The 25,070-nt window shown below is 42.2% G+C and overlaps 7 protein-coding genes and 1 non-coding gene across 8 annotated transcripts; 5 read left to right on the forward strand and 3 right to left on the reverse strand.

The window, feature by feature from the left end:
• Positions 1 to 446: 446 nt before the first annotated feature.
• Positions 447 to 3,410, reverse strand: KIC1 (putative serine/threonine protein kinase KIC1; the record flags this gene model as incomplete). Its single annotated transcript, XM_003681624.1, has 1 exon — positions 447 to 3,410. The coding sequence occupies one exon, from the start codon at positions 3,408 to 3,410 to the stop codon at positions 447 to 449; it is 2,964 nt and encodes a 987-aa protein (XP_003681672.1).
• A 312-nt stretch (positions 3,411 to 3,722) lies between these two features.
• Positions 3,723 to 5,822, forward strand: ATP22 (Atp22p; the record flags this gene model as incomplete). The annotated part of the gene is made up of 1 exon (XM_003681625.1): positions 3,723 to 5,822. One exon carries the CDS (start codon positions 3,723 to 3,725, stop codon positions 5,820 to 5,822), a length of 2,100 nt encoding a protein of 699 aa, XP_003681673.1.
• Positions 5,823 to 5,988: 166 nt separating this feature from the next.
• BIG1 (Big1p) lies at positions 5,989 to 7,047 on the forward strand (the record flags this gene model as incomplete). Its single annotated transcript, XM_003681626.1, has 2 exons — positions 5,989 to 6,077; positions 6,141 to 7,047. The coding sequence occupies 2 exons, from the start codon at positions 5,989 to 5,991 to the stop codon at positions 7,045 to 7,047; spliced, it is 996 nt and encodes a 331-aa protein (XP_003681674.1).
• An 82-nt stretch (positions 7,048 to 7,129) lies between these two features.
• On the forward strand, positions 7,130 to 7,687 carry GEP4 (phosphatidylglycerophosphatase; the record flags this gene model as incomplete). The annotated part of the gene is made up of 1 exon (XM_003681627.1): positions 7,130 to 7,687. The coding sequence occupies one exon, from the start codon at positions 7,130 to 7,132 to the stop codon at positions 7,685 to 7,687; it is 558 nt and encodes a 185-aa protein (XP_003681675.1).
• Positions 7,688 to 7,691: 4 nt separating this feature from the next.
• Positions 7,692 to 18,896, reverse strand: TRA1 (histone acetyltransferase TRA1; the record flags this gene model as incomplete). Its single annotated transcript, XM_003681628.1, has 1 exon — positions 7,692 to 18,896. One exon carries the CDS (start codon positions 18,894 to 18,896, stop codon positions 7,692 to 7,694), a length of 11,205 nt encoding a protein of 3,734 aa, XP_003681676.1.
• Positions 18,897 to 19,263: 367 nt separating this feature from the next.
• TDEL0Etrna4M lies at positions 19,264 to 19,336 on the reverse strand. Its single transcript has one exon. It is a non-coding gene; the product is annotated as a tRNA-Met (tRNA).
• A 709-nt stretch (positions 19,337 to 20,045) lies between these two features.
• Positions 20,046 to 21,767, forward strand: YPS7 (putative aspartic endopeptidase; the record flags this gene model as incomplete). Its single annotated transcript, XM_003681629.1, has 1 exon — positions 20,046 to 21,767. One exon carries the CDS (start codon positions 20,046 to 20,048, stop codon positions 21,765 to 21,767), a length of 1,722 nt encoding a protein of 573 aa, XP_003681677.1.
• Positions 21,768 to 22,038: 271 nt separating this feature from the next.
• On the forward strand, positions 22,039 to 24,807 carry SFB3 (Sfb3p; the record flags this gene model as incomplete). The annotated part of the gene is made up of 1 exon (XM_003681630.1): positions 22,039 to 24,807. One exon carries the CDS (start codon positions 22,039 to 22,041, stop codon positions 24,805 to 24,807), a length of 2,769 nt encoding a protein of 922 aa, XP_003681678.1.
• Positions 24,808 to 25,070: the final 263 nt, after the last annotated feature.

Below are 25,070 nucleotides of genomic sequence, written 5' to 3' on the forward strand. Positions count from 1 at the left end.
GGCGAGAATGTAAACGAACGAACAACCAAATTAGATCGGTTTCAATAGTTTCTAAAGGTTTTCGCAACCTGAATAAGCAATATTTCCTTCTACCAGAGCGTAAAACGTTCCAAACTGCTTCTTAAGGCTGCAAGACTGCCTATAAGAGTCCTAAAAGCTGATTGTGTGTGTGTTTATTGTATTGTAATGAGAAGCACTTCGTTTCTTGGCAAGTTTTTACCCGGCAGCGAAGTCTTCGAAGAAATAAAAATACATTGATTGACGAGACCTTGAATTAATGTATAGAGGCATCTTGAGATGTTTATCAGTATGCTGTTGATGTTGCATTGAGTAGCTGGTAATTTTGGTTCCAGTAGGACTTTTTTGTTATAGCGTAGCTGCTATAAATCATGCAAATATTTTGTTTAGCTTACTTACCATTGAAAAGTCTATAAACACCTCGATGGTCAGTGATCGGCTGCTACCAGCTCGTCCGACTTCAATTGCTTCTTGAGGGCGTTCTCTATCACCGGTAGACCTTCTTCGAACATCTGTAAGAGTGCTTCGAGTTCTTGTAAGACGCGCGGTTTCTTGTCAGTCCACCTGTTAGAGTCCATTGCGCCAGTGTCAACATCAATAAATAGGTCCATGTTCAGCGTTGCCGGTGGTGGCTGCATTAGTGTGTTCGTTGGAGCTACTGCGGAGGTCACTGTATTGGCATTAGCATTAGAGTTCGTAGTGACAACAGTCGCACTAGAAGCTTGAGGTACCAGAGATGGTTGAGAACTTGAAGCAGGAATATTATTGGCAGATACGTTGTTTGTGCTGAACATAGATGCAACGTTGACACTAGAGCTACTCAAAGGTCCCTGGTTCATCGCTAAAGGAGCCTGGACGGCATTTGCACCGTTTGATAGTGAGCCGGAGGCTAATGTAGACGTGATTCCGTCAACGGTCTGCGAATTCTTTCTGTTTGAAATGCTATGGACCCTCTTTGGTTTGGTTCCCCAGTCGATGTGCTTTTCATTGATCGGAGTCATCGATACTGGGATATTCGATGCAGTGCTCGTATTGAAGCCAAACTGGTTGATGAGCTCTGGTGCTGCATTACTGTTATTGGCCGTAGCTGCTACGGTAGGAGGATCTAGAAGCTTGTGTGGTGCTACAGTAGTTGGCAGTGGCATTTGAAGTTTCAAATTTGGATTGTTCCTCTTGAAATCCCTGTTTACTCTACTGGTCTCTTTGTCCGGTTTTGAATTGATAACTTCACTGTTCGAGTTAGTTGTAGTGTTCAAAGGCTGCAAAAATGGCTCTTTGTTATCTCCATGGTTCCCCATAGCCTTCATCATAGGTGGTGGAGCGGTTCCACCTGTGGGCGAGTTTCCGAGCCTTCTTGTTGGCGAGGTTACATGGCTCGAATATAGTTTGTGAGGTGATGGAGTGTCTGTGAGATACTTAACTGCAGGTGGAACGCTGGATTCGAAATTGGTGCTCGTACCATTATTAATTTTTTTGGTCTGTTCTTCTCCTACTCTACTCGTGGCAGCAGTTCCTGCAGCAGTACCAACCGTGAGCCTTCTAGATAAGCCAGGGCCTTTCTGATATGGAACTGGACCTGGTGTCGAAACAGTGGATGACCTGGGTTTCGTTTGCAAGCCCGTGATAGCCTCCGTACTAGATGGCGTCGGTATTGTGCTGGTTGGAAGCTCTTCTGGAATCTCTATCTCGATAGGTGTTGGCGCTGTGGTCACGGCACTTGGAGGTCCTTTCACTGATTTGCTAAATTTTGTCTGAAGAACTGGTAATGCAGGTGTGCTTTGACTATAAAATGCACCATTGTTAATCAAGTGGGCCGGTGGACGTTTTGCATTGACATCCGAAATGGGTTGACTAACGGAGTCTTCTGGTAAAGACCCCATATGCAAGTGTGATAAGTTCCTATTCATCCTAGGTAGTTCAGGATCTGTAGATGCCTCTTCGCTGATTACTTCATTAGTTTCAAAAAGCTCTAAAAGTTTCTTCGGCAGCCTTGCCTCTGGTTTCTTATTTGTGCCAGTAGAATTCTTGTACGTCCCAGTACTGGCCGTCGGGTTAGTTCGCCCACTCTTTGCCAATTTACTAGTGAAGTTATTGGTACGTGAGAGTGGTGCATTTAAGGTGGTATTTTGAACCATAGTACCCTGTTGAGTTTTGCCCATTGTAGTACCTTGAAATATCTTGCCGTTAGGATTTGTTGGGTAGTAATAGAATTGATCTTCTTCTGGATACGCGTAGTTATACCGATCGTGTTGAGGACTTGTCCAATCATTATTACAACCTTCAGGTATTTCCTCCATATCAATATCATTCTCCATAATATAATCAGAAGAGCTGAGAGAGTCGAAATCCCATTTAACATCGACGTCTGCGTCCTTAGTATCATCTTGCGTTTTCTCGCCAGAGGTTTCATCCTTTTCAGGCTTCTTCTCGTCGACTTTTTGATAATCATCCGGAAGGAATATACTCTCTCGTGCTGATTTGTTGTTATCCCTGAACAATAAATACCTTGAAATCAGCTGCTTCAAAAGTGTCGTAGGGGTAGCCTTATGCGCCTTGATAAATTTAGTCTTTAGAAGCTCTTCGGCAGATAACCTTTCCTTAGGATCTTCATCAAGACATAATGCAATGAACTCCTTGAGGAGTGGCGAATACGATCTGCCCTCTAATCTGGGCGGCTTAGATTTAGTGATCAATTGCATCGCTCGTAAAGCTTCAACTTCACAGTAAGGAGGATTTCCCGTTGCTGCTTCATAGGTGGTAATACCAAGTGACCAGATGTCAACCTTTGTATCGTAATAAACACCTTCCATTATCACTTCTGGTGCCATCCAGTACGGTGTACCAGCCATAGTATGTCTCCTAGAGTTTGACTGGTTCAACTGCGCCGCCACACCAAAATCACAAAGCTTCACTTGACCATCATTTGTGATGAGCACATTTGCAGCCTTCAGATCCCTGTGTATAACATTATCCCTATGAATGAACTTCAATGCAATAAGCAACTCACGCATGATTACACCAATGTACTTCTCATCAATCTTACCGGGACGTAACAATGTACGCAGAGACCCTCCGGCACAATATTCTATAATAATCCAGAGTGTAGTATCTTTTAAATACGACCCATAGTACTGTGTAATATTGGGAACCTGCTTCATAGAAGCCAGAAACTGCACTTCTCGTTGAACATCCTCAACCTCGTCCTCATCGGAATCCAAGTTTAGTACTTTAATCGCAAACACTTGTTTTGTTCTGCTATGGTAACCCTTATAAACAACCCCAAATTTACCACGTCCAATAATCTCAGTCCTCTTGAAGATAGATCCAACATCCTGCTCTACTCTGTGGGAAGCTGATCTGGTCCCTGCTTCGGTACCGCTCGGTCTCCTCATTGCAATGTATGCTCCTGATGCCAATTTTTCCGTTCAACCAAGGAGCTTATAGGGAACCAGAATACCGCTAGGCTACAAACTGAACGATCTAGCCTGCAATAGCCCACCAAGGATTGGTGAGAGTGGCCAATAAGTGTTAAAATGTGTCAAACTTAATCCTAAACTTACTATGCGCGTCGTCCAGGACGTGATGAAATTTCACGGCTCGATGAGATTGAAAGCTGTTTTGTCAAGAGCCCATTAATAGCCATTGAACAGTCCATCGTGGCATTGAGGAGGTCTGATGCAGTTAATGAGAGGCAATTGCTAGAGATGCTGAAGTTCAGATGTGTTTTAGGAATAAATCAGCTGCGAAATGCGTGTAGTATCGGTCCTAAAAAGATGGCTGGACAACTCCCTGCTCCTCAGCTGGAAGAGACTTTCCAGTTGATAGGAAGTACAACTGTTCGAGAGATATGCAAACCAGGGTCCACACAAGCCTCACAGCTTGGTCAATTAATCGATGAGCTGGAGAGTGGGCATGATCTAAGAAAAGTGAGAAATAAACTTATACGCAAGTTTAGCTTGTCATATGAAGCGGTAAACTCAAGATTGAAAAATGCTGTCACGGATCCGATGCTTTTTGAAATGTCAATGTACCGAAAGTTAGGTCCTAAACAGTATCTATCATTCACAAAGGCCCTAAAGACCACCATTGAGAATAGAGATATATCTATTGAGGACAAAAAGGTGAGACTTTATCGAATAATATCATTGCAACATGATCTATACCCTGAGGCTGCGAAAAAAGATGGTTTTATTATTAGTGACGATGTTCATAAGTGGTTTTGGGATAACCTGCCGAGAGCAGAGAGTTTTGATCATTTCTACTTTTTGATCAAGAGTGATATACACCTGTCCTCCTGTCCTCACGTTCGAAAATTTACCAAGAGGTTAATGCAAGGTTCAGAGATGGAACTGCAGTTGGCAACATTTCAATTATTTTTACATGATGAGGCGCATCGAGTTACTTTCCACAACAAGTTCAGTAAACTTTACAGCTTTGGTTCAATGATTATTCTTGTCAATAAGATATTGAACGGCAAAGACTTTAGGTTTATCAAAATATACTTGGCAGCGTTGTTGCATAAGATGGAGCTGCTCAAATCACCGCAAAGTCAGTCAAGATCGAACAGAGTACTCTTTATTCATTTCAGCAACACACTTCTGTATTACCTTGCACAGACAGGGAACACTCAGATGTTTCTAGAGGCATTTGCCATTCAATTGAAGCACATGCAGAGAGTAGGATTGCTGGATGACTCTAACGTGGCATCGCGACTCTTGCAACGATCTTTGAATTTTGTTCTAAAATTGTTGCGGCAAAAGGGTCTTCAGGAGGAAGTGTTCCGTTTCATAGGGATCATACAGAAAGTATGCATCGACAAAGATCGAAATTTCAATGAGCGGGTTATCGTTGAGTTAATGTCTTCTTTAAGGTCTTTTAATGACCCGAAACTGACTTGTCAATACGTTCTTTCAGCATTCAAAAATGAGAAAACTGGTCAGCTTCTCAACGAGTTGGGTATATGGGGTGCTGTGTTCCATCAAAGTCCCCAAGTATTACCAGAAAAGGTATTGAGTGCCGAGACAAAAGCCCAGGAAGAGCTACTCCCAAAGTCCTTACAGATTGACGAAATCCCTTCGCATGCGGTCCTGACAGAGTTTTACAGAGTGATATTATTCACTAATGCAAGGATAATGGGACTTGAAGAGTACCAAAATTTCCTACTCGATCTCTACAAGAACTACACGAAGGCTCTTCGTCTCAAAAAGTTCAAAGGTGTAAAACATGATACTGGGATACTGTCCGTCTTTCTTCACAATATTCGTCTCGAGTTGTCAAACCCTAAACTGGCTTATGAAGTGCTCACCGATTTTTATTCCCATAGTTTTGCCTCTAATGTTAGAATAACTTCCAAAATCTGCCCATTCTCGTTGGTAACCTATAAAAACAATCATATTTCACAGATGGAACTTTCCAATTTGCTCTACCTCATGCAATCAAATGGCGTGGCATTACGCCTGAGGTTTTGTATTGCCATGATTCTCAGATTTTTAGAATTGAATAATCTAGTCGAAGCTAGGTCATGGTATGACAAGATTTTACAGGCGAGATTCGACATCAAACACAAGCTACTGATAAAAGCCATCAGAGACAACGGTTGGGAATATCCAAGGAACTTTGACATGTCTCTGCTGGACGAAATAGATAATCCATCAACAGAAGTCAACGATGATACGTTGTTTCTCGAAGGAAGTAGCGAGTTTGAAGACTCTGGGAGTTACGCATGTGACAGTGAAAAGCCACTGCTGGAAGTTATTGATTTAGTTGAAAACCTGGCCAACAAATCAATGAGCAGGCTCATCTAGAAATTCTTGTAAATATTTGATATAATACTACTTATTATTCAGAATTATTGACACCTACCATCACCGTTGACGGACACGAAACTGGAAGATCAACCATATATTCGACCACCGCCGGCTGCCCTCGGATCTGGTTGATATCAATCTGGTGCGATTAAGAACTCCCGTTATGCTTATTGTTTCAGTTTTGTTAAACCTGCTTGGTTTTGCGCTAGCTAAGCAAGCTACCGTACCGGCGATTTTGTTCTCCTACAAACTGTATGTGAAACTCTGATTCATTATGATCATTGACGTTTGACTGACGACTAACTGATTTGGTAGCTCCCCCGGAATTATAGGGTATCGTGAGGAGATCGATGCAGTGGAAAGCCTTTCGCTAGAGAGGTTTTCGGTGATTTCGAAGGAGTTACTTGGCCAATGCAATTCTGATGCGTATGTGTTCATTAACCAACCTGGTCTTAGAAAGCAGGATTTTTCGACTTATAAAAAAGAGTTCATCAGCCTCCAAAGGTACATATATTCGGCTTCCACTGCTTTGGATTTTGAAAGTGTCCAGCTACCTTCGAATGATACCTTCAACCAATTGATTAACTACGTTAACGGGGAATGCAAAATTGATAAATTTATCAGCGTTGAGGGAAACAAGACAAACGGTTTTGAGGAATATATCGACACTGCTAAGAGGGTCATCCGCATAGATTATCCAATTTTACCAGAGCATCCAGAACTTCGTCGCAAGGCCATCTCAGACTTCGACAAATTTCTAAGAACAGTCCTTGCTCAAGTCCCATCACCTGCTCAAACGATAGTGTACACGGCTATCGAACCTGGCAACCTTGTTGTAGATGATTCAACTCCAATATTTCCAGAGATTTTCCGTGATTCTTCCATGATGCAAGAGATAGAGAAGAATGATCACGATCTCCGGGCCCCTCGCAATTTCAATCCACCACGTCCAAAATTTGCCAAGGCTGAAGCACCATATCTATCCGTATTTGATTCCCAATTTATTGCAGAGAATTACGACTTGTTGAAACTAATTTTCACCTCTCTGTTTGGCTTTCTTCTGCTGCAGTTTGTTATCCCGAGAAAGGAGACCATCAAAACCAGGGCAAGACCATCATCCAAGCCGGACAAGAGCCCTGCTGAGCTTAAACAAGACAAGCGTTTAGCCAATTCAGCAGGTTCGACTCACAACGAGGACAAACCGGGTAAATTGGAACATTAAATCAAGATATCTTTTCAGTTAACTCTCAAATGAAAAGAAAGAATAGCTACTTGTTAGGCTTGGCTTCTGGTCCTTATCGTTGATGAACGTTAGTGGAACTTTAAATGTTTTCCGCCTCCTTTGGAATCCAAGGCTCTGTATGCCGCAACTTACGGTGCCGACTTTCAATGATCTTCCACTGCCTATAAATTCCAATATTAAAGCTGTAGTTTTAGACAAGGATAACTGTTTTGCCTATCCCAAAGATGATAAAGTATGGCCAACTTATCTTGAAAAATGGCAATCTCTAAAGCAACAGTACCCGGGAAAGAAACTCTTGATTGTTAGCAATACTGCCGGCTCGAGTGATGATTTGGATTACGAGCAGGCTAAAAAGCTGGAAGCAGTTACTGGCGTTTCAGTGCTTAGACATGCGGTTAAGAAACCGGGGTGTAAAGACGAGATTATGCAGTACTTCGTTGAAAATAAAGTAGCAAATTCACCTTCAGAAGTCGCTGTGGTGGGGGATAGATTATTTACTGATATCATCATGGCCAATTCGATGGGAGCCTATGGAGTTTGGATTAAAGATGGTGTTGAAGATTCGACTAATCCTATATCTAAATTCGAGAAGTCATTATATAATTATTTGAAATTTTAATATACTAGAACCATGGAAGATAGTTCAAGTCGGTTTTAGCCAAGTTTCTTGGATTGACAGCAGAACTGATACAATCTAGAATGAACTGGGTTGTGACCGCAGGATTTGAACTCAAATGACCAAGTTGAGCAACTTTCCTGATGATCAAGTCCACGTTTGTTTGAATCATCTCCCGTAGTTGAGGGTTCTCAGCAATTGGACGGTGTAAATTACTGAACCAAGAGATCACTTCATCGCGAATGAACAATGTCAGGTATGTGTTCAACTCATTGTCTGGCTCCATTAAAGCGCGCGAAATGGCAAACATATCCACGGCAAATATACCTTCCAAAGCAGAATCACCAATGAGCTTCTGAATATTTGGAGTTAGTCTAAAAGGCACTGGTTCGTTATTGTGGAAGATTGGAGCATCAAGAGGTAGATTTAGGTCTTGGGTTTTCATGAGCGGTTTCACTCTTTCATATGGATACCTTGAAGGCAACATCTCTAAAGTAAACACATTGCCTGACCTTTCATCCACGTGTATCTTATGAGGAGTCCGATTGTTTATCATCATCATATAGGTCATGAACACAAAAGCACCATAATGAGAGGCAAATTGCTTTCTGAAGAGCCAGAAATCTTCGAATTGACTGAACAATGCCATAAAGTAATCTGTCAGAACTGTAGTAGGCAAAAACATAGATTGAATGGAACTGAAAATCTCAACCTTGACAACAGTGAGATCTGGAGTCGGTAGAGCTTTGTCATGAGCAATATTCAGTTGCTCTGTCACAAAGTCTTGAATGGTGTCAGGGTCCATATTTTTCTTAGCACAGTATTGATCGTAGATTTGATGTAATGTCTTGTATGCTGGATTGTCATTCATTAGCCGGACTTGGGGAGACAATGGCACCGCAATAGGTAAAGTAAACTCGACGTCACGACTTCTAGTTTGAACATTCTTTGACAACGACCGATTGAAGAGTCTGAATAATTGAGACATCCGTTCTTCACGCCTCGAGTGACGCACCGACGGGTATTGTACAGCAAAGTAGTGTAGTCCACCATCACTGCCACGGATTATCAGCCTCCTGTACGAGGAGTGGGTACCTCTAACAAAGTCCAAACGAGGCAAGAACCTTGCAATCTTCACGAAATGCATATTGCTGTCTTTGTTTAGCAGATACTGACCTGGTATTTCGATTTCCTCGAATTTTTGATGATGGAAGTTGCTCAAATGAGGGCATAGTTTTTCCAGGTTTTCAACCTTTGGTGCCCTGTCAAGTTTATTTTCCAAACGTTTACGCCAGTATCTTAGCCTCTTGATGTATGTTTCAAAGTCAGGTTTACTATCGATAAAGTCCGCATTGAATTTAGGCCTTATATGGGGTGCTAGCAATGTTTCTGAGAACCGAATGAGGTTCGTTTCTGTATTTGCAGGGAGCTTAGGTTTGCCTCTAGGAAATGGAAGACGATTATAATTGAAAGTTCCATCAATTAGTAATACATTGATCAACCGGAATAAATCCTCGTCAGTGCTGGTTTTAAAGCGCTCATTTATTTGAGCGACCAATGACTCGAGAGACAATGCTAATAGTGGGTATGCTGTTTTTAAGATATTATTCAGCTCCTGCAAATGCTCCCAAGGTTGGCGTGGACCATTGTTCTGACTTCCGTTTTGAGATTGATTTTCATTTCTCTCTCCCATGACTGCCATCGTCTGTCGCTGTATCACAGCAAAATCTTCCTTAGTTGTACGCAACTGGAAGTGCAGTGCCTGTGGATAACTCTTGGCAATGCGGATTAGTATTTGGCGCACCATGTTTGCTTCTTTGTGAGAGAGTGATGTTAACAGTTGAGGAATAAATGTTATCCAGTACCACACTGGTATCTCGCCACGGAAAGACTCAAACGCGTTAGTTAGCGAGCCAGACGAATCATCCATACTGATTAACCACAAGATCCTACACAACAGCTTTCTTGTCTTGGCATTTTTGTACAAACCTGCAGCTTGTAGATAACAGCTGATAGCGTTACTTGCGAAACTGATATTATTAGGTTCTTCCGACAAACGACGATCATTAAAGAATCCCCATTGTGCCCAGGCCTTGGCCAGGTTTAGATCGATTTGAACTGCAGTGGCGAAAGCCTGATTTGCTTCGTCGTGAGCTCTCAACTTGGACAAGAACATACCCTTTAGCGTAAAGAATTCTGCTTTCTGGACAGTGCCGAAATATACCAGATTGGTGTTACTAATCACGTCTAACCCAGTTGTCAGCTCATTCATATTTTGGTAATGACATTTGGCTTGTTCGCGCAGTTTGAGGAAGGCCTCTTGAATTTCAATGTTAGGCAACGTGTATATGCGCGCCAGCTGGCTTATGCAGACATCAGGCATATTATGCTTACGAGCAACATGAGCAAACCTATTGATCACCCAAGCAATCTCATGATAGCCCCGATACGCGTGCGTATTGACGTTACTATTACTACTGGATTGCTGTAGAGCTGGAATCAAAGGCAAATAAGCACTGTTTATAACCTGAAATGCGTGCTGTCTCCATGTGACCAAATCGTTCCACATATTGACATCGTCCCATATATTTGGAAGACGATCTCTCCAGGCCTGTAACACCCGCTTAACTTCTTGGGCTTTGACATCCAGATTTTGAACTGTAGTTGAATGTAAGTTGGCGTAGACTTGAGTTGCTTCCAAAAATTCGATGTATTGCTGAAACCCGTGCAAGAGCCATTTGTGTGCAGGTGTATACCTTTCTGGCAATGATGCCCACTTATGGAGACTCAATTGTATACCCTCGTCGCAGAACCGCCTTACCTCTTGATCGCCCTTCCTGGTGTCAGCGAAATTTTGAAGTGCCAAGAATGTCTCGAACATTTGTCTACGTGGTGTTGGAACATCCATGACGCTCTTTACTGATTGCTCGAGAGCTTCCCTATCGGCACTCCAATCAGCTACCCTCCATCCACACTCTAGAAGCAAATCGGTGAACCCTTCATGTTTTGCAAGTTCAGTCAATATATCCCAATTTTGCAGTTTTTCGGCACAAAGAATCCAATTGTCCTCCCATAAGGCATACTCAGACTCTGAGTAAGGAAGTGCTCCACTACGAGCCTTAATTTGGGCAACTTCGTAGAGCTGTTGAGCTTTGTCCCAGAGGCCTGCCTGTTCATACGATAGTGCAACGTTTGTTTCAGTGTACTTTGCTCTTCTTCTCCATAATCCATGAAACATATCTTCCTCTTGTAAATTGACGTAGAGCTCCAAAAGCGCGTCCTCGTTTGCTTCAATGATTTTGGTGTTGTCGATGGAGGTGTTTATTGGAATGGCCTCCAGAATCTTTATGCACTGATACCAGGAGTTGTACGAAATCGCAAGATATTTGACGAGATGTGGAGGAAGTTCTAAAGAATCAACTCTGCTTATGGAGTCCAACAGCATACTGACGACATTGTTCTTAGACGTTATCTGCCTGGAGTGATATTGTTTCGACAGAAGCGTTATCAAGGATCGGACAAATCCATACTTCTCATTGCGGGGAATACATCTGTATGCCTGAGGAAATACGCTTACCCAGGTTTTGTGAATGACTTCGGAATCCTCGTAGAATAGTTCGATCAGTGGTTCAAAAATATCTGCAGCCTTAACATCACATAAATTTTCAAAGGATGCAATATGGGATTTGATGAATGAGGACAAACCTGAGTTCTCAGACTCTGTTGGAACGAGGATGTTTTTTGGTAGGAATTCTTTGAGGGTTGCTGGGGTGGATAAGCTGTAAACATCGATCAAAGTTAAAGTATAGTCCTTAACGAAAGAACCATACAAAAGCTGCAATGCTTGGTTCAACCATGGATAATCAGCTATAAATTCCCAATTCTGATCTCGAAGGACGTAGTACAGTCTCTCCTTAACATCCCTATCCAAGCTGTTATCCAGTATTGTCATGAACTTTCTCCTTATCGTCTGGTCCTTCACTCTAGTGCCAACCAGAAATGGTTGTTCCATCCTCACCGTAATTTCGGTGTTGTTGAAATGTTCTTGGTCAAACAAATCGAGAATTATTTCGTAGAATAGCTTTGACAATGATGGTTCGCCCCGAACCTCGAAAGCTAACATCTTGGTTAAGATGGCTGCTTTCTCTTTGACAGTGGGGAAAATTTCATTATTGAAGACCCAATTTCTGGATATGGTAACAATCTTCCTCAGAAAGTTCTGATCCATTGAACGATCGATCAAAAGAGCTACTGTCGATAGGAATGGACGACGTGAGTCTCCAAGGACAGACACTTTCAGTGAAAGTAAACATAGGAGTTTTTCTAATAAACCAGTGGTGATCCTAGCTTCCTCCACGCCAGTGGCGTCTTTTGGTTGTGAAGTGCTCAAATGATCTTTGCACAGTTTACTGAACGTTCTCATAATTGATCCCAATAAAGGGTCAACGGTTTGTGGGAACACCATAAACAAGGTCCATACAAGCATGATACCTGCAGCAACCGATGAGGTGCCCTGTAGATCCTGCTCGATGGTTGTTGTTAGTGTTTTTATGAACATCTTACCTGGGGTCTCTTCCTCGACCTCCGCAATCACCTCTTCTTCTTTAATTGACTTCAGAATGACGGCCAAAACCTTTTGTAAGGCCTCTTGAATATCATGGTGGTCTACCCGCAAGCATTTATCCAAAAGATTCTGGATCGTAGTCAAATTCTCCATGATCCACTTAGCCGATTTGTTCTTGAAGAAAACATACAACACATCAAGAGCATTCATGCAATAGTATAAAATGTTCTCTGAACCCAGGTCCTGATACATCAAAAATTTTTCGAAGTAAAAGAGCTTCACGTTCACATTTGGCCAGTGCCTTTCGGACAAGAAACTCGATAAAATTTTGAGTGCCCTTAAGCCTAGTTCTGATTCAGAAGCTCTATGGTTGCTGGAACAGATATACCGTATGAGGAAAGCAACACATGTCTCGCGGAGATTCATTGGCACGGAGTATTCAATAACCAGATTGGACTTAGCCGGTTGCTTCTCGTCTACGTTTGTTTCAACCTCATTTTCAGTGCCCATGTCAACATCAGCATCTTCGCCACTCTCTTTTTTCACGCTTTTAATTTCTAGTGCTTTGTCTTCCCAGTAGAGAACTAGTGAAGCTAAATCAATCGCAAGCGTATGATTCTCAGGAGTGCTGTTCGACATGAATGTCACTTTGCTCATGTGAACAATGATGTGAGACATGAAGAGATCTCTGGAATCAAAAAATAAATCTGGGTGATTGATCAAGAACTGATACAATGTATTGTTCTGTGCTGAGTTGTTCTCGAAAAGAACTCTCTTCACCCAATTAACCCAAGTGTTAGGTGTTCCTGCTTCATCCATACGTTTGTGTATAACAGGTGCAAGGATATCTAATGATTGGCGAGCTAGGAATCTTGCTTCTGCTTGCGAGCATCTTAAAATTGCAACAAATACCTGCGTCACCACTCGGATAGGAAATTCAAACCTTGAAATGAAGGATGCAATAGTCATGTAAGCTGCCTGCTTGACCAGTATGTCCTCGAGTTTGATAAAGTGCCAATTGAACTTAATGACATCTTTTTTGAAATCTGAAATAAGGTCAGGAGCCCATTTGATAAATATTGCGGATAGTTGTAGCAACTCAAACCTGTAGACGTCGTACTGGCCTGCAACATTATTCAGTATTACTTCATTCGATCTAGTCCAAACCTTTTCGTGAAGAAGCTCTAGCCACTCCGGTTTCTGGTTCCCGTCAGTACTACCTGTCAATGAATTGAAGCGAACCGCCTCATATATGAAGGTTGCGTTGACAATGTTTTTGAGAACGAAAACCTGCGCCTCTAATAACCTGTCACTGAGGGCAAACTCGATACTAGCGCATAAATACTCGCTTTGGTGCTTCTTGTCAGATGTGCTAATGATATTATCAAAAATGTAAGAATGGAAAGAGTGACATAAAGTAATGTCATTGACTGTCGCAAACTCAAAGAAATCCAGTAATAAATTCTTTTCGTCTGGGTAAAACTTGATAAAGCTTAGGTAAAGCTCTTGGTAGTTTCTTATCGCCTGGTTGAGTTGCAAATAATCAATGTAAAATTTGTTCTCTTTGATGGTTTTTAACGTCAAGGTTAGCATATCCTTCAACTTGAAAATCATTTCTCTCTTGTCCTTAATCCAATCTTTACCTCTCACGTTCGCAATTGTTGAAAACAGATCTACCATATTAGTGAAGAAACTTACCACTCGCACTTGATTGGCTGGAATGCTGCTCACGTAAAACTCATAAAAGCTTTCTAATTCATTTTCAAAGTCTTCGGCCAACTCTTTGGCCTCAGGCTTCTGAATAATACTGCACATGAAAAGGATCAATTGCCTCAAAGCCATATTTTTCTTGAAGTACTTCATCGTTGGGCCACGGAATCTATTGAGATATTTCGCCAGTGGCACGCGGAAGGGGGAATCTAGCTGAAGTCTCAACTTACGTTCCAAGAGCATGACCTTGAGTAGAAGATCATTGAGAAACATGTCGGCTTGAGGCGGCAGCAAATGAAATATATTGATAATTTGAACGACGATTTTTGTAGGCGTTTGTTCGATAATGTCATGTCCGAACAAGGTGTCCAAAACCTCTACTCTACACCAAGCATTCATGTGGTCAAGCAATTTTCTCCCTATTTCTACCTTGAAGTAAGCGATAAGAAGCTCCAGAAGCTTTGAAAGGGCCTCCAGTCCATGAACGGTCAGTTTCTGATGATCTGACAAGTTCATCAGCATAGGCTTCAAACCATTTTGTAATAATTCCTTTGGAAGTCTCGAATTCTCGGCCAGAACATCCTTCAATGCCTGATACGTTGTATTGATAATCTCCGGAGAATTTTTCAGCATTGTCTTAAAGAAGACTGCGAGAATGCGGAACCTAATATTTCCCTGCTGAGCAGCTGCAAACTCTTCATTTTTAAGCGCGAAAGCGAGCAGTTTGATGCATGCAACCCTAAGTTGGACTAGCTGTTCTGAGGTGCGGTATTCAGTAGCTCTCTGTATTGTAGAAAGTGAATCATCTTCTGCGTCTGCAAGTACAATCGCCTCCTGGAGTAAGCGGAAGAGCTCTTCATTGAAAGTCAAAAATGTATCTGGCAGGCCTAGACAGTATGTTATAGCATCCACATTACCAATTTGCATGGAAAAGGGCAATGCCCTCAAAGGCTTAGCAAAAATGGGCGACAACAAAAGGTTCTTGGAACGATTCATCAATTTGACGACCGAGATGCTGGTGGTCTCTGATACTGCGGCAAGACACCTTTGGCAAGCTTTTCTGACCGCTTCATTGGCGTTGCTCAATTCGCAAACGATATCAGTCAGGGTGTTTTGTAACGTCTTTGAGTTCAAGTCCTCTTCCTTCACATCGGCACACGTTTTCTTGATGATGCACAGCATCAATTTCTCAGCATTCTCGGAAATGATGGCGGGAGCTTGTACTGGAGTGTCTTTCAAGACAAATAACAATCCATCAACTAATTCAAATTGTAGCTTCTTCAGGAGCTGGGTTGAAATTCCAACTGTTTCTATCAAGGTGCTCATACCTAGAACACCCGCCCGTTTATCGTAAAATGCTTCTTCGTAACAATGATGAATGAAAGTTTTCAGTGAATCTACAACCAGTGTCTGAGAATATAGCAAATCTTCTCCATAAATCAATTTGCTTTTGTCGTAGATTCGAATGATGGTGCTGACAGCAGCTTCTCTGACATCAGCAATGTAGCTTGACAAGGAAGATGAGATAGCTCGCATCAGAACGTTGTTGTTTATCATGACATCGGGCTGTTTCAGGTCTATGTTGAACATGCTGCTGTAGTTCCTCTTGTGTAAAAGCGTGTTATTTACATGGAGCAGGCAGAAATGATCAGTGACTTGGTTTATCAGTTCCATTGCTTCGTCCTTAATTTCCGGTATCGAAGTGGCAAAGAAGATGGATTCGAGTAGCTTGACAAGTAATTCCTCCTGTATTGAAAATTCGCTGCTATTTCTCATCGCCTCAGGAGAATAATCAGGCTCAGCCTCGAGCTTCTCAAGGGAGCAGGCTTTGACAGCGGCCTCGACTAATAGTTCATAGTTTTCAGGAAAATGCGTGGATGATTTTATAAAGAGAAGGAGGACTGACTTCAAATATTTGTAGGCGCTTTGCTTGTAATTGAGCTCTAGTCGATAATCTGTGATGATGTTGAGAGCCGCTTCGATACCTGGTGTTACGGACAGTGGAACTTCTTCAATTATACCATTAATCCTGAACATTGCGTTAATTTCAAGGTCTAGCTCATCCTTTGTTTTCAAGTCAGAAGCTGACTTGAGGAAGCGGCGATTACGCCCCCCAAGTTTTCCCAATATCCTGACAGCTGTATGACTGATCGTATGATTGAAAGGTTGAGGTTTAAGTAGCTTGAACAACGATTTTGTAACATCTTCCACCACTGGTTCAACGATTGGGTCAAAGTACTCAGCTGTCAGATTATCAATACATAACTCGAGTGTTCGTAAACCTTGTGACACCAAATCAGGATACCCTTGCAAAGCGTAAACCAGAGGTTTCATTAAGTATGGGAGGAAGGGGGCAAGAACGCTTAAGCGTACCGGCACTGTGATGCAAAGCTCCACATAAAGTTCACGTTCATGAGGTAAACGAGCGGTTAAGATCATGCCATTCAGAGATTGCAGCAGTACTTGTAGGATAGGTTTTATCGAGCGGTAAAGATTCTCAAACCTGCCTCCACCTATGCTCCTAAAAAGGGTTCTTATTAGGTAAAAATATACCAGCGGTTCTTCAGCCGTTGTCGAATAGTCTAGGGAACTCAAAATCAAATCATTTAGATGGGGAAGTAATACAATTTCGTTAAGGTTTGGGAAGAGATTGACGGACATAAACGAGAGTTTGAAAAGTCTGATTAAAATGTTTGATTTATTGAAATCCACATTGCCAAGGTCTTTTAATTTTGATTGCAGGAACCGCAGCAGTATACCAGCAAAATTGGGTGATGTTATCTCGCTTGTTAAGAAAGACTGTGCAATGTGCAGCAGTGCGGAATCTTGGAGCATACTTTCGTACATGAACTCCATCTCAGACTCTATAATTTCATTGAATGTCGAGGAATCCATCTGCATAAACATGAATGCCAAGTAGTCCATTAATTCTCTTCCGTCCTTTGTGGCCGAAACTGGTAAGCTGGGCATTGTTATATCAAAATGTTTCTTGACTGAAGGAAGAGGCTTACCTGCATTACTAGAGAAAAACCTCAAACCCACTATACACTCATGGAAAAGATCCTTGAATACCACGACTTCCTCATAGGAAAACACTCTCGAAACAGAAACCCAAAGTTTAGGATTTGTTATCGTGTATTCAGCTGGTGGTGGGTTGAAGACTTTCAGGTCGTGAATAATAGTCTTCAAAAACGACATCAGGGTGCGATAGAGGTAAAAAGCGTCCCTGACGGGGTCACTAGTTCCAACTGGGGTCAAGAGTAATGGAGCGTGGTTTTTTAAATCAGGTAACTCAAGTTCAACTTCATCCGACTTCGTGTCCTGGCCATTCAATTTAATATCACCTTCGGAATCTTGAACTGAATTTGGGTCCTCAATATTCGGTACATCAGGTTCGAAATGTAACACTTCTTTCATAAAATTATCTGTGTCTTCGTTACTCGTTATCGCAGCCTGTTGGATTCTCTTTGTCTTGGAATTTTTATCCTTTTCATATTGATTATGATGTCTCATAATGGAATTATATTGTCCATTTAATGTCTTAAATCTATTAGTATAGGCATCTATGATGATCATCAGAAGTTTCTTAGCTCTTGGAGCCTCTTGTGGATTTTCCTTGCCTAATTTCAGAATTCGCTCCACCAAGTTAAGTAGTAATTTTGCGCTCATTATTTGAACTGTAAGTGCCAAAGATTGATCCAGTAGGTAGCCCGTGTACATTCGTATTGTCTTTTCTATATCATCCAATTGCAGCTCTGCCCTGACGTTATGAATGAAATCAGCAACTGTACTATAAGCTAAAGGGCGCAAGGTCTCATGGGTAGTAAAACCAACTCCAATCAGCACTTTTTCATCGAACAAATAATCTAACTTGGGTAGAAAAAGCCTCTTATAGTTGGTAGACAGAATATGCCTTGTTGCATGCAATAGTTCTTTCCTCGCGGATGACAGTTCCGAAGGACAGTCTTGCAACAGTCGTATTATTAGGTCTGGTATGAAACCAACACAATTTTGTAAAAAATCGGAAGCGTAACCTCTGATAAACACGTACGCTAGGAACGAAGTTGCCTTTATCTGTGCTAAGATGAACTCACAGTACGCGCCACGCTTCTTGATCTCTGGCGACACCGACGTGAATCTCTCACCTCTAGCCTCTGCTTCTTCACGCGCCCTCTGCTGCTGTGAGACCTGCATATTTAGCAAGTCCATCACAAGCGGAGTAAACTGCGGAAGTGAAGTGCCCGTCAGTTGCTTATACGAAGAATAAAGTGTAACCATAGTGATAGGACATTCCGACAGGATCTTGAAAGAATACATCGTCGACCTGGAGTCCTTAACCGTTCCGGGATCTTCAGTCTTCACGTCACCATCCTCGTTGATTTCGTTGCTATTCATATCACCATTCAGTGATTGATCATCTCTCATTTCATCCTCGGAAGAAATTGCATCGGAGTTCTCATCAAACGTTTGCCTCACGGATTCTGGAGTATTCTTGTATATTTGAATAATTATCTGAATAAACTCTTCGACTTTATTCTGTAATAGGGCCTTGAACGATTTAAACAGAGATGTGAGTGCTTTCATGCATAGCACACCATTCTCTTCATTTTCTTTCGGTAAACTGTCCAATAAAACTTCAAGCATACTTTCCACGTAAGGTTCTAAAGTTGAATTCATCGGACATCTATTCAATACGTTCAAAATTGAGTTTCTCAGCTTGTGTTCTGGAGAAGCTAAGTTGAAAGAAGGTGGAACCACTTTCAACTGCTGAACTAAAGCCGGTGCCACTACTTTCAGAAAACTCTGGTAATTCTCAGGAGTATTCATAAATTCCAATAAATCACATAGCTCAGAAGTAGCAGCATGTCTAGTTTGAAGGGAAGCAGACTCATCATTAAATTTCGATGCCAGTTGATCTATCTGATCGGAGTACGACATATCTGACCTGAACATGTCCGCACAAAGCCCAAACTGGTCTACCAAGTTCTTTCGTGACCGTCTGCAAGCCACTAGCGTTTCACTAGGCTAATTGGAATTTTTAAAGGTGACTAAATGTGATGAGCTATCCAATATCTTCAGTAATGAAGAGACCTTCGAGCGCTTGCAAAATTCGTGCCAGTACCGGAAACTCGAAATGTCACGTGCTACATTACCCAATTAGGGAACTCGCTTCAATTCGAAAGTAATAAGCTTCAAGAGTATGAATAATGGGCTTTCACGGCTGAGAAAAGTCTGGTTTTAATGGCTTTGGCTCGTGTCATTAAATTGGTGATGTGTTGAGAAATAACAGTGCAAAAAAATTAGGTGCTCCAGGGGAGGTTCGAACTCTCGACCTTCAGATTATGAGACTGACGCTCTTCCGACTGAGCTACTGAAGCATAGTAATCTGAGCTACTGAAGCATAGTAATCTCTACACTATAGCCAGTATAATTAGTTCATACCAATGGATGATTTGAATAGTACATGTGTGGCTATTAAATGGTAATTCAGAAGCTCTTTCCAAATCTTCAGATAGAGTCAATGTTTTGCTCGTACGCTGATCAGTAGTTACCTGTTGTAAGATTAATATTTTAAGAAGCAAGAAAAATAGTGGATCTCAGAACTAAATGGCAATGCACCAACATCTTATCTTAACAAGTTCGGCTTGGCTTCTTCAAACCTATTTCATCGCGCCCATTGAGTTGTGTGATATTGAACGTGCTGGTGAAGAGGACCTCTAAACTCCTAAAGTCCTTTCTAAGTCAAAGATTTCTTTCCACGCATATATTCTCTGATAGAACCCTGTTCAAAGTTTATCAGCTCTTCTTTCGATCGCTGAACAAAAAAAAGCCTTGAGAACAGCCATTCAGAGATCGGGATGTAGATTTATACACAGAACATTGACCAACGGAAACAGTTGGGCGCTCAACCGTTTAAATAGGTGCAAATCCTGAACGAGTCCCCACAAAGCTCATCGGGTAGAATTCATGAACGCGCGAGGACATAAATAACTTTAAAGCTCGAGAAGTTTATAAGATACCAAACGTATAGAGGTTTCTCTGGGGCTGATACATAAGTATTCATACCTGAAGTTGCGCAGGAGTTCGATGAGCTTACACATCCTGCTTATGGCATTCACGGTCGCATTAGTCCTTCAATTGCTTCCGTTTGGTTTATGTCAAACTAACCTTACAGATGAGCTGACGAACGAATTGGGAGAGACTGCATTCCCCGTCATAACGCTGGGAAAGGATATCACTTCATTGTATTATGCCAATGTATCCTTTGGTGACCCAGCGGATGAGCAGTTATTAAGAGTGGATATTGGGCAACCTTATACGTGGTTAATCTCGAAGCCTAATGACTCTGACACTGCCGTATATCTGAATAATGGCTACATTTACGAGTTCAGTTTTATGGATAGTATTGAGGTAAACGTATCAGCTACGATGGACTCGATGAATTTCACTGGGATCCATTTCACAAATATATCCGATGTCTCGGGAACCTATTCGATTGATTCGTCCTCTACAGCAATAATTGGCTCTGATTACATGTCGATCTCAAATATCTCGTTCTTTGAGACAAATTATGCATCCTTCTACACTGCGGGTTCTTTAGGACTAGGAGGAAGGATCTCAGATGGGTCTGCTGCGATTGATAGCGAAAAATTCGATAGCAGTTTCTTCTTCCTGGACCGCTTGATGAATCTCGGTATCATTAAGACTCCATCTTACTCCCTTTGGTTTGGCGCAGATACGGTGCCTTACGATCGTCGTAAGTTGGCTTCAGGTACAATGGCAGATTGTGGTAAACTGATTTTGGGCGCAGTTGATCCCTCGCTTTACACTGGAATACTACGCAGTTTCAAGATGATCCCATTTATTGATCCCGTAAGTCAGGCTCAATCAAATAACTACCCCATCTTACCACTAGGGACTATTTACATTAATTCAGCGAACGGTAAAAGCTTAAACATGACATCAGAGGAATTTGTTGAACCGGTACTTCTCGATTCGAGATATAGCACCACTTACCTACCGATAGATGCCATTGTTCAAATTGCAGTACAGATTGGGGCGACTTTTGTGGAATCACTCGACAAGTGGCTTGTAGCCTGCTCAGTTGCCAAGTTGGATGTCAGTTTGGACTTCACATTCGGTAATATTGAGATCAGGGTTCCTCTGGAAGATTTCCTAGTTACGACATATGACCCTAAAAGTAATACGTCGTTGCATTTCTCCACTGGAGAAGAAGCATGTTTTCTGGCAATGGTCTCTAAAGACAAAACTGGTTACAACGTTTTAGGTGGTCCGTTTTTGAAGAATCTGTACATGGCAGTCGACATTGAGGATAGTTCTATCGCCATTGCTCAGGCCAAGATGGTCAATCAATCTTCTTCATCTTCTGGATCTATTCGCAGTACGTCTGCCTCTAGCGCTGTTTCTTCTGCAGTGAGTTTGAGACCGATATCGTCGGGCCACATACCGTATGCTCTGTCTCGAAATTTGACCAGCAGTATGACACTATTCCCATCGGGAGTGCCGAGCCTCACAAGCTACGTTCCAGATCAGTTCACGGGTACAGTCAATTCCGAGGGACTGATATCAACGGGACGTTCGTTTTATCAAACTTCCAGATCTACATCAACTCCTAAAAGCTCAGAAACTACTTACGAAAGTCTCCTGCTTTCGACATCCCAGTCTACAACTGCCACTGTAAATGCAGGAAGCACAAATATTCAAGCATCTAAAAGTGGATCCGAAGGATGGATAGCTTGGCTTCTCGCTGTCATACTGGGTGCATCATCTCTGGAACTTCTGTTGTAATAAAATTTATGAATTCTATGAATCCTAGACTTACAATTTCAGGCGTAATTAACACGACTACAGCATAAATCTTTATATACTCATCGCCAGTTACAATATAGGTCTATCAATAGCCTGTCGGTGGGCTTCCATGATAATTCAAGCAGTTTTAGAGGACACGCGAGTTTCGTTTAATTTTCGATGTATTGAATCAACATGGAAGATTGAAAATTAGCGTCACAGATAAACAAACAAAGCAGCAATTGAAATTGCCAATTGAGCCTTCTGGATGATGAATCAAGAAATCTTAAGCAGGGAAATATCTGGTCTTTCCTTGAATCAAGCTGTTTTGCCGCAAACAAGCTCGAAGAAAAGTAAAAGACCGAATAGAGCCTACCATACCCTGGCTGCTGGGGTAAGTGCACCAACCACACCTGCTTTACAGTCAACTTCTCAAGACTATTTCCCACTTGAACCAAATGGTCACACTTTTTCGCCAATGGGAATGCCTCATGCTTCAATGAGTGCTCCAAGGTTGGCTGCTGATAGTCCAGCCATGCTCTCCCAAGAACAGTTCAGTTCTTCGTCACCATATGGGGTTCATTCAGCTGCGCAGGTACCTGCTTATACTTCATCGCAACTAGTCGCTGCGCAAAGGTGGGAGGATCAGATTCAATTCTTAGCTCGAACTTTCGAAACCGCGAAAGACACGGTACCACCTTTACCTACAACCCAATTTTATGCAGTCGACCAGGGGGTTTGTGACCCTCGATTGATGAGCTTATCTATGTACGGCGTGCCAGTGGATGAACGTCGAAGAGCAGCGACAAAACTTCCTCTTGGGTTGACCTTGCAGCCTTTTGCCAAATTGATCCCAGAAGAACCGATCCCAGTTGTCGAGAGTTCCAACGATCAAGGCCCATTGCGTTGTAGACGTTGTCGTGCTTACATTAATCCTGGTTTTAAGATGGGTTACGACTCTACAGCGACTTGCAACATATGCAAAGTGAAGTCGCAGATTCCAATCGATGAGTATCCTCCCGCTGATCCTCAAGGATTTTCGAATGGTATGAAAGTTGAACTAACCAAGGGATGTGTTGATTTTGCTGTTCCAGAGATGTACAATACCATCAAAGGTCAAAAACCTTTGCCATTGCATTACGTTTTCCTAGTGGATATCTCCCTGCTGGCAAATGAGAATGGGAGCTCTGTGGCCATTACTGAAGGAATCAGGACTTGTATAGAGTACATTGGCGATTTCCAGCCCAATTGTAAAGTGGCTATTATGGCATTCGACAGCAAGATTAGGTTTTTCAACTTAAACCCTGACTTGGAATCGGCACAGGAATATGTTATTGGTGATTTGACTGATGTGTTCTTGCCTTTCTATGAAGGTTTATTTGCAAAACCTCAGGATTCGATCAGAGTTATCGATGATACATTAAAGAAGATCACCCACTACATCACTACCGAGAAGTATTCCCATGTGGCTCAAAGCTGTTATGGCTCAGCGATTGAGGCTGCCAAGCTTGCCCTGGATACAGTCACTGGTGGCCAAGGTGGTAAGATCATTTGTTCTTTGAACTCGTTACCGACAGTGGGCAACGGTAATCTCACTTTGCGGAAGGATGATAACTCAAAGAAACATATGAAGTGTGACAACGAGTTCTACACTAAGCTGGGTCATGGTCTTATGAGATCATATATCTCACTGGATCTCTACATAACAAGCTCCGTCTTTATCGATATGGTCACAATAGGATACCCAGTGGAAGCTACATGTGGTGTTTTGGAATATTACCCCGGTTTTACTCAGGACAAAGACGAGTTTACCTTAGTCAATGACATGTTACACAACGTGTCGAATATCGTTGGCTACCAGGCTCTTCTAAAGATCCGCTGCTCCACCAATATATCGATCTATCAGTACTACGCGGAATCTGCTGGTAACACCGATCGCGATCCAATGTTCCCTGCGCTAACCACGGATACCACCATGGATGTGTTATTGAAATACGATCAAAAATTGAAGTCGGGCTCCAATGTCTCATTCCAGGCTGCACTTCTTTACACCGATATTGACGGTAACCGTAAGGTGCGTTCTATCAATGCAAATGCCAACGTCTCTGAGAACGTCAAGGAAATCTTCCAATTTGTGGATCAAAACGTTGTCATGAGAATTATGATCAAGGATGTGATCTCTTCGCTCGGTGACTGTGATTTCACTAATATCCGGAAGACTATTGATGATAAGATGGTTGATGTTCTCACTCAGTACAAGGCATTAGTTGGCAGTAACCTGGGTCCACAATTAGTGCTCCCGGAAGCTCTCAAAACCCTGGCCTCATTTATGCTTGCTTTTGAGAAGAGCGATCTGATGACACCCAACACCCATAGTACCCGTGGTAACGACCGTTGTTACGACATATTTCACTACAAGACAATGAACAGTGCTCAACTATCCTATAAATTGTATCCACAAATCGTGCCACTACATGTTTTGCTTGGTGAAGATGAATTGACTTTCTACGACACCACCGATAAATTACTCCAAGTATCACCAAATTCGATCGAGAACCTGTCAGTAAGAAACTCACACTCCAGTATCACCAACGGTGGTTGCTACCTGATCTTCCAAGGTGAAACCGTATACCTATGGTTCAACGAGAACACTAATCGTCTATTACTGCGCGACCTCCTCCAGGTGGAAGAAGGCGTCCCGGTCAGCGAAGTCACCCTCTTCGGATCCTCACTGCCACAATTACCTACTCAAGTGAATGCAAAGGCCCTTGCTGTCATTAAGAACTGGTCTCAAGTGACAAATCATTCTTTCCTACCAGTAGAATTATTAAGGCCCAACGTCGATCGTTACTACAGCCGCGTCATGACTCAATTGCTATGCGAGGACAAGTCCATCACGAAGGTAGAATCGCACGATACCTATCTAGTCAACTTACATCGCCAGATCCAAGATAAGTTGAAGAAAGAAGACTACGTCAAAGTCGCCTCGTCGAACAACGCCCACACAGGCGATATGCACCAAAAATTCATCCAATTTTAATCAACCACTACATAACCACACATCATAGACTACCAATACAGGTCAGTTTAACCCTCAATGGCCCGTAATCGACCTTTTTGCCCCGTACCATGCGATTTTTCACTCTTGTTCTACTAATTGACTCTTTAAATTTTTTCAAGAGCCTCGAAGGTTTATCAAGATAACCAACTATAAGGCCCAAAAGCTCTTTAACCACCTTAGTTCAGTGGATTAGCTGTGTGAGATTCCCTGTGTTGTGGTTCTTGGTTCGACGTTATTTAGGA

Source organism: Torulaspora delbrueckii, chromosome 5 (genome assembly GCF_000243375.1).
Source record: "Torulaspora delbrueckii CBS 1146 chromosome 5, complete genome".
NCBI classification, from domain to species: domain Eukaryota; kingdom Fungi; phylum Ascomycota; class Saccharomycetes; order Saccharomycetales; family Saccharomycetaceae; genus Torulaspora; species Torulaspora delbrueckii.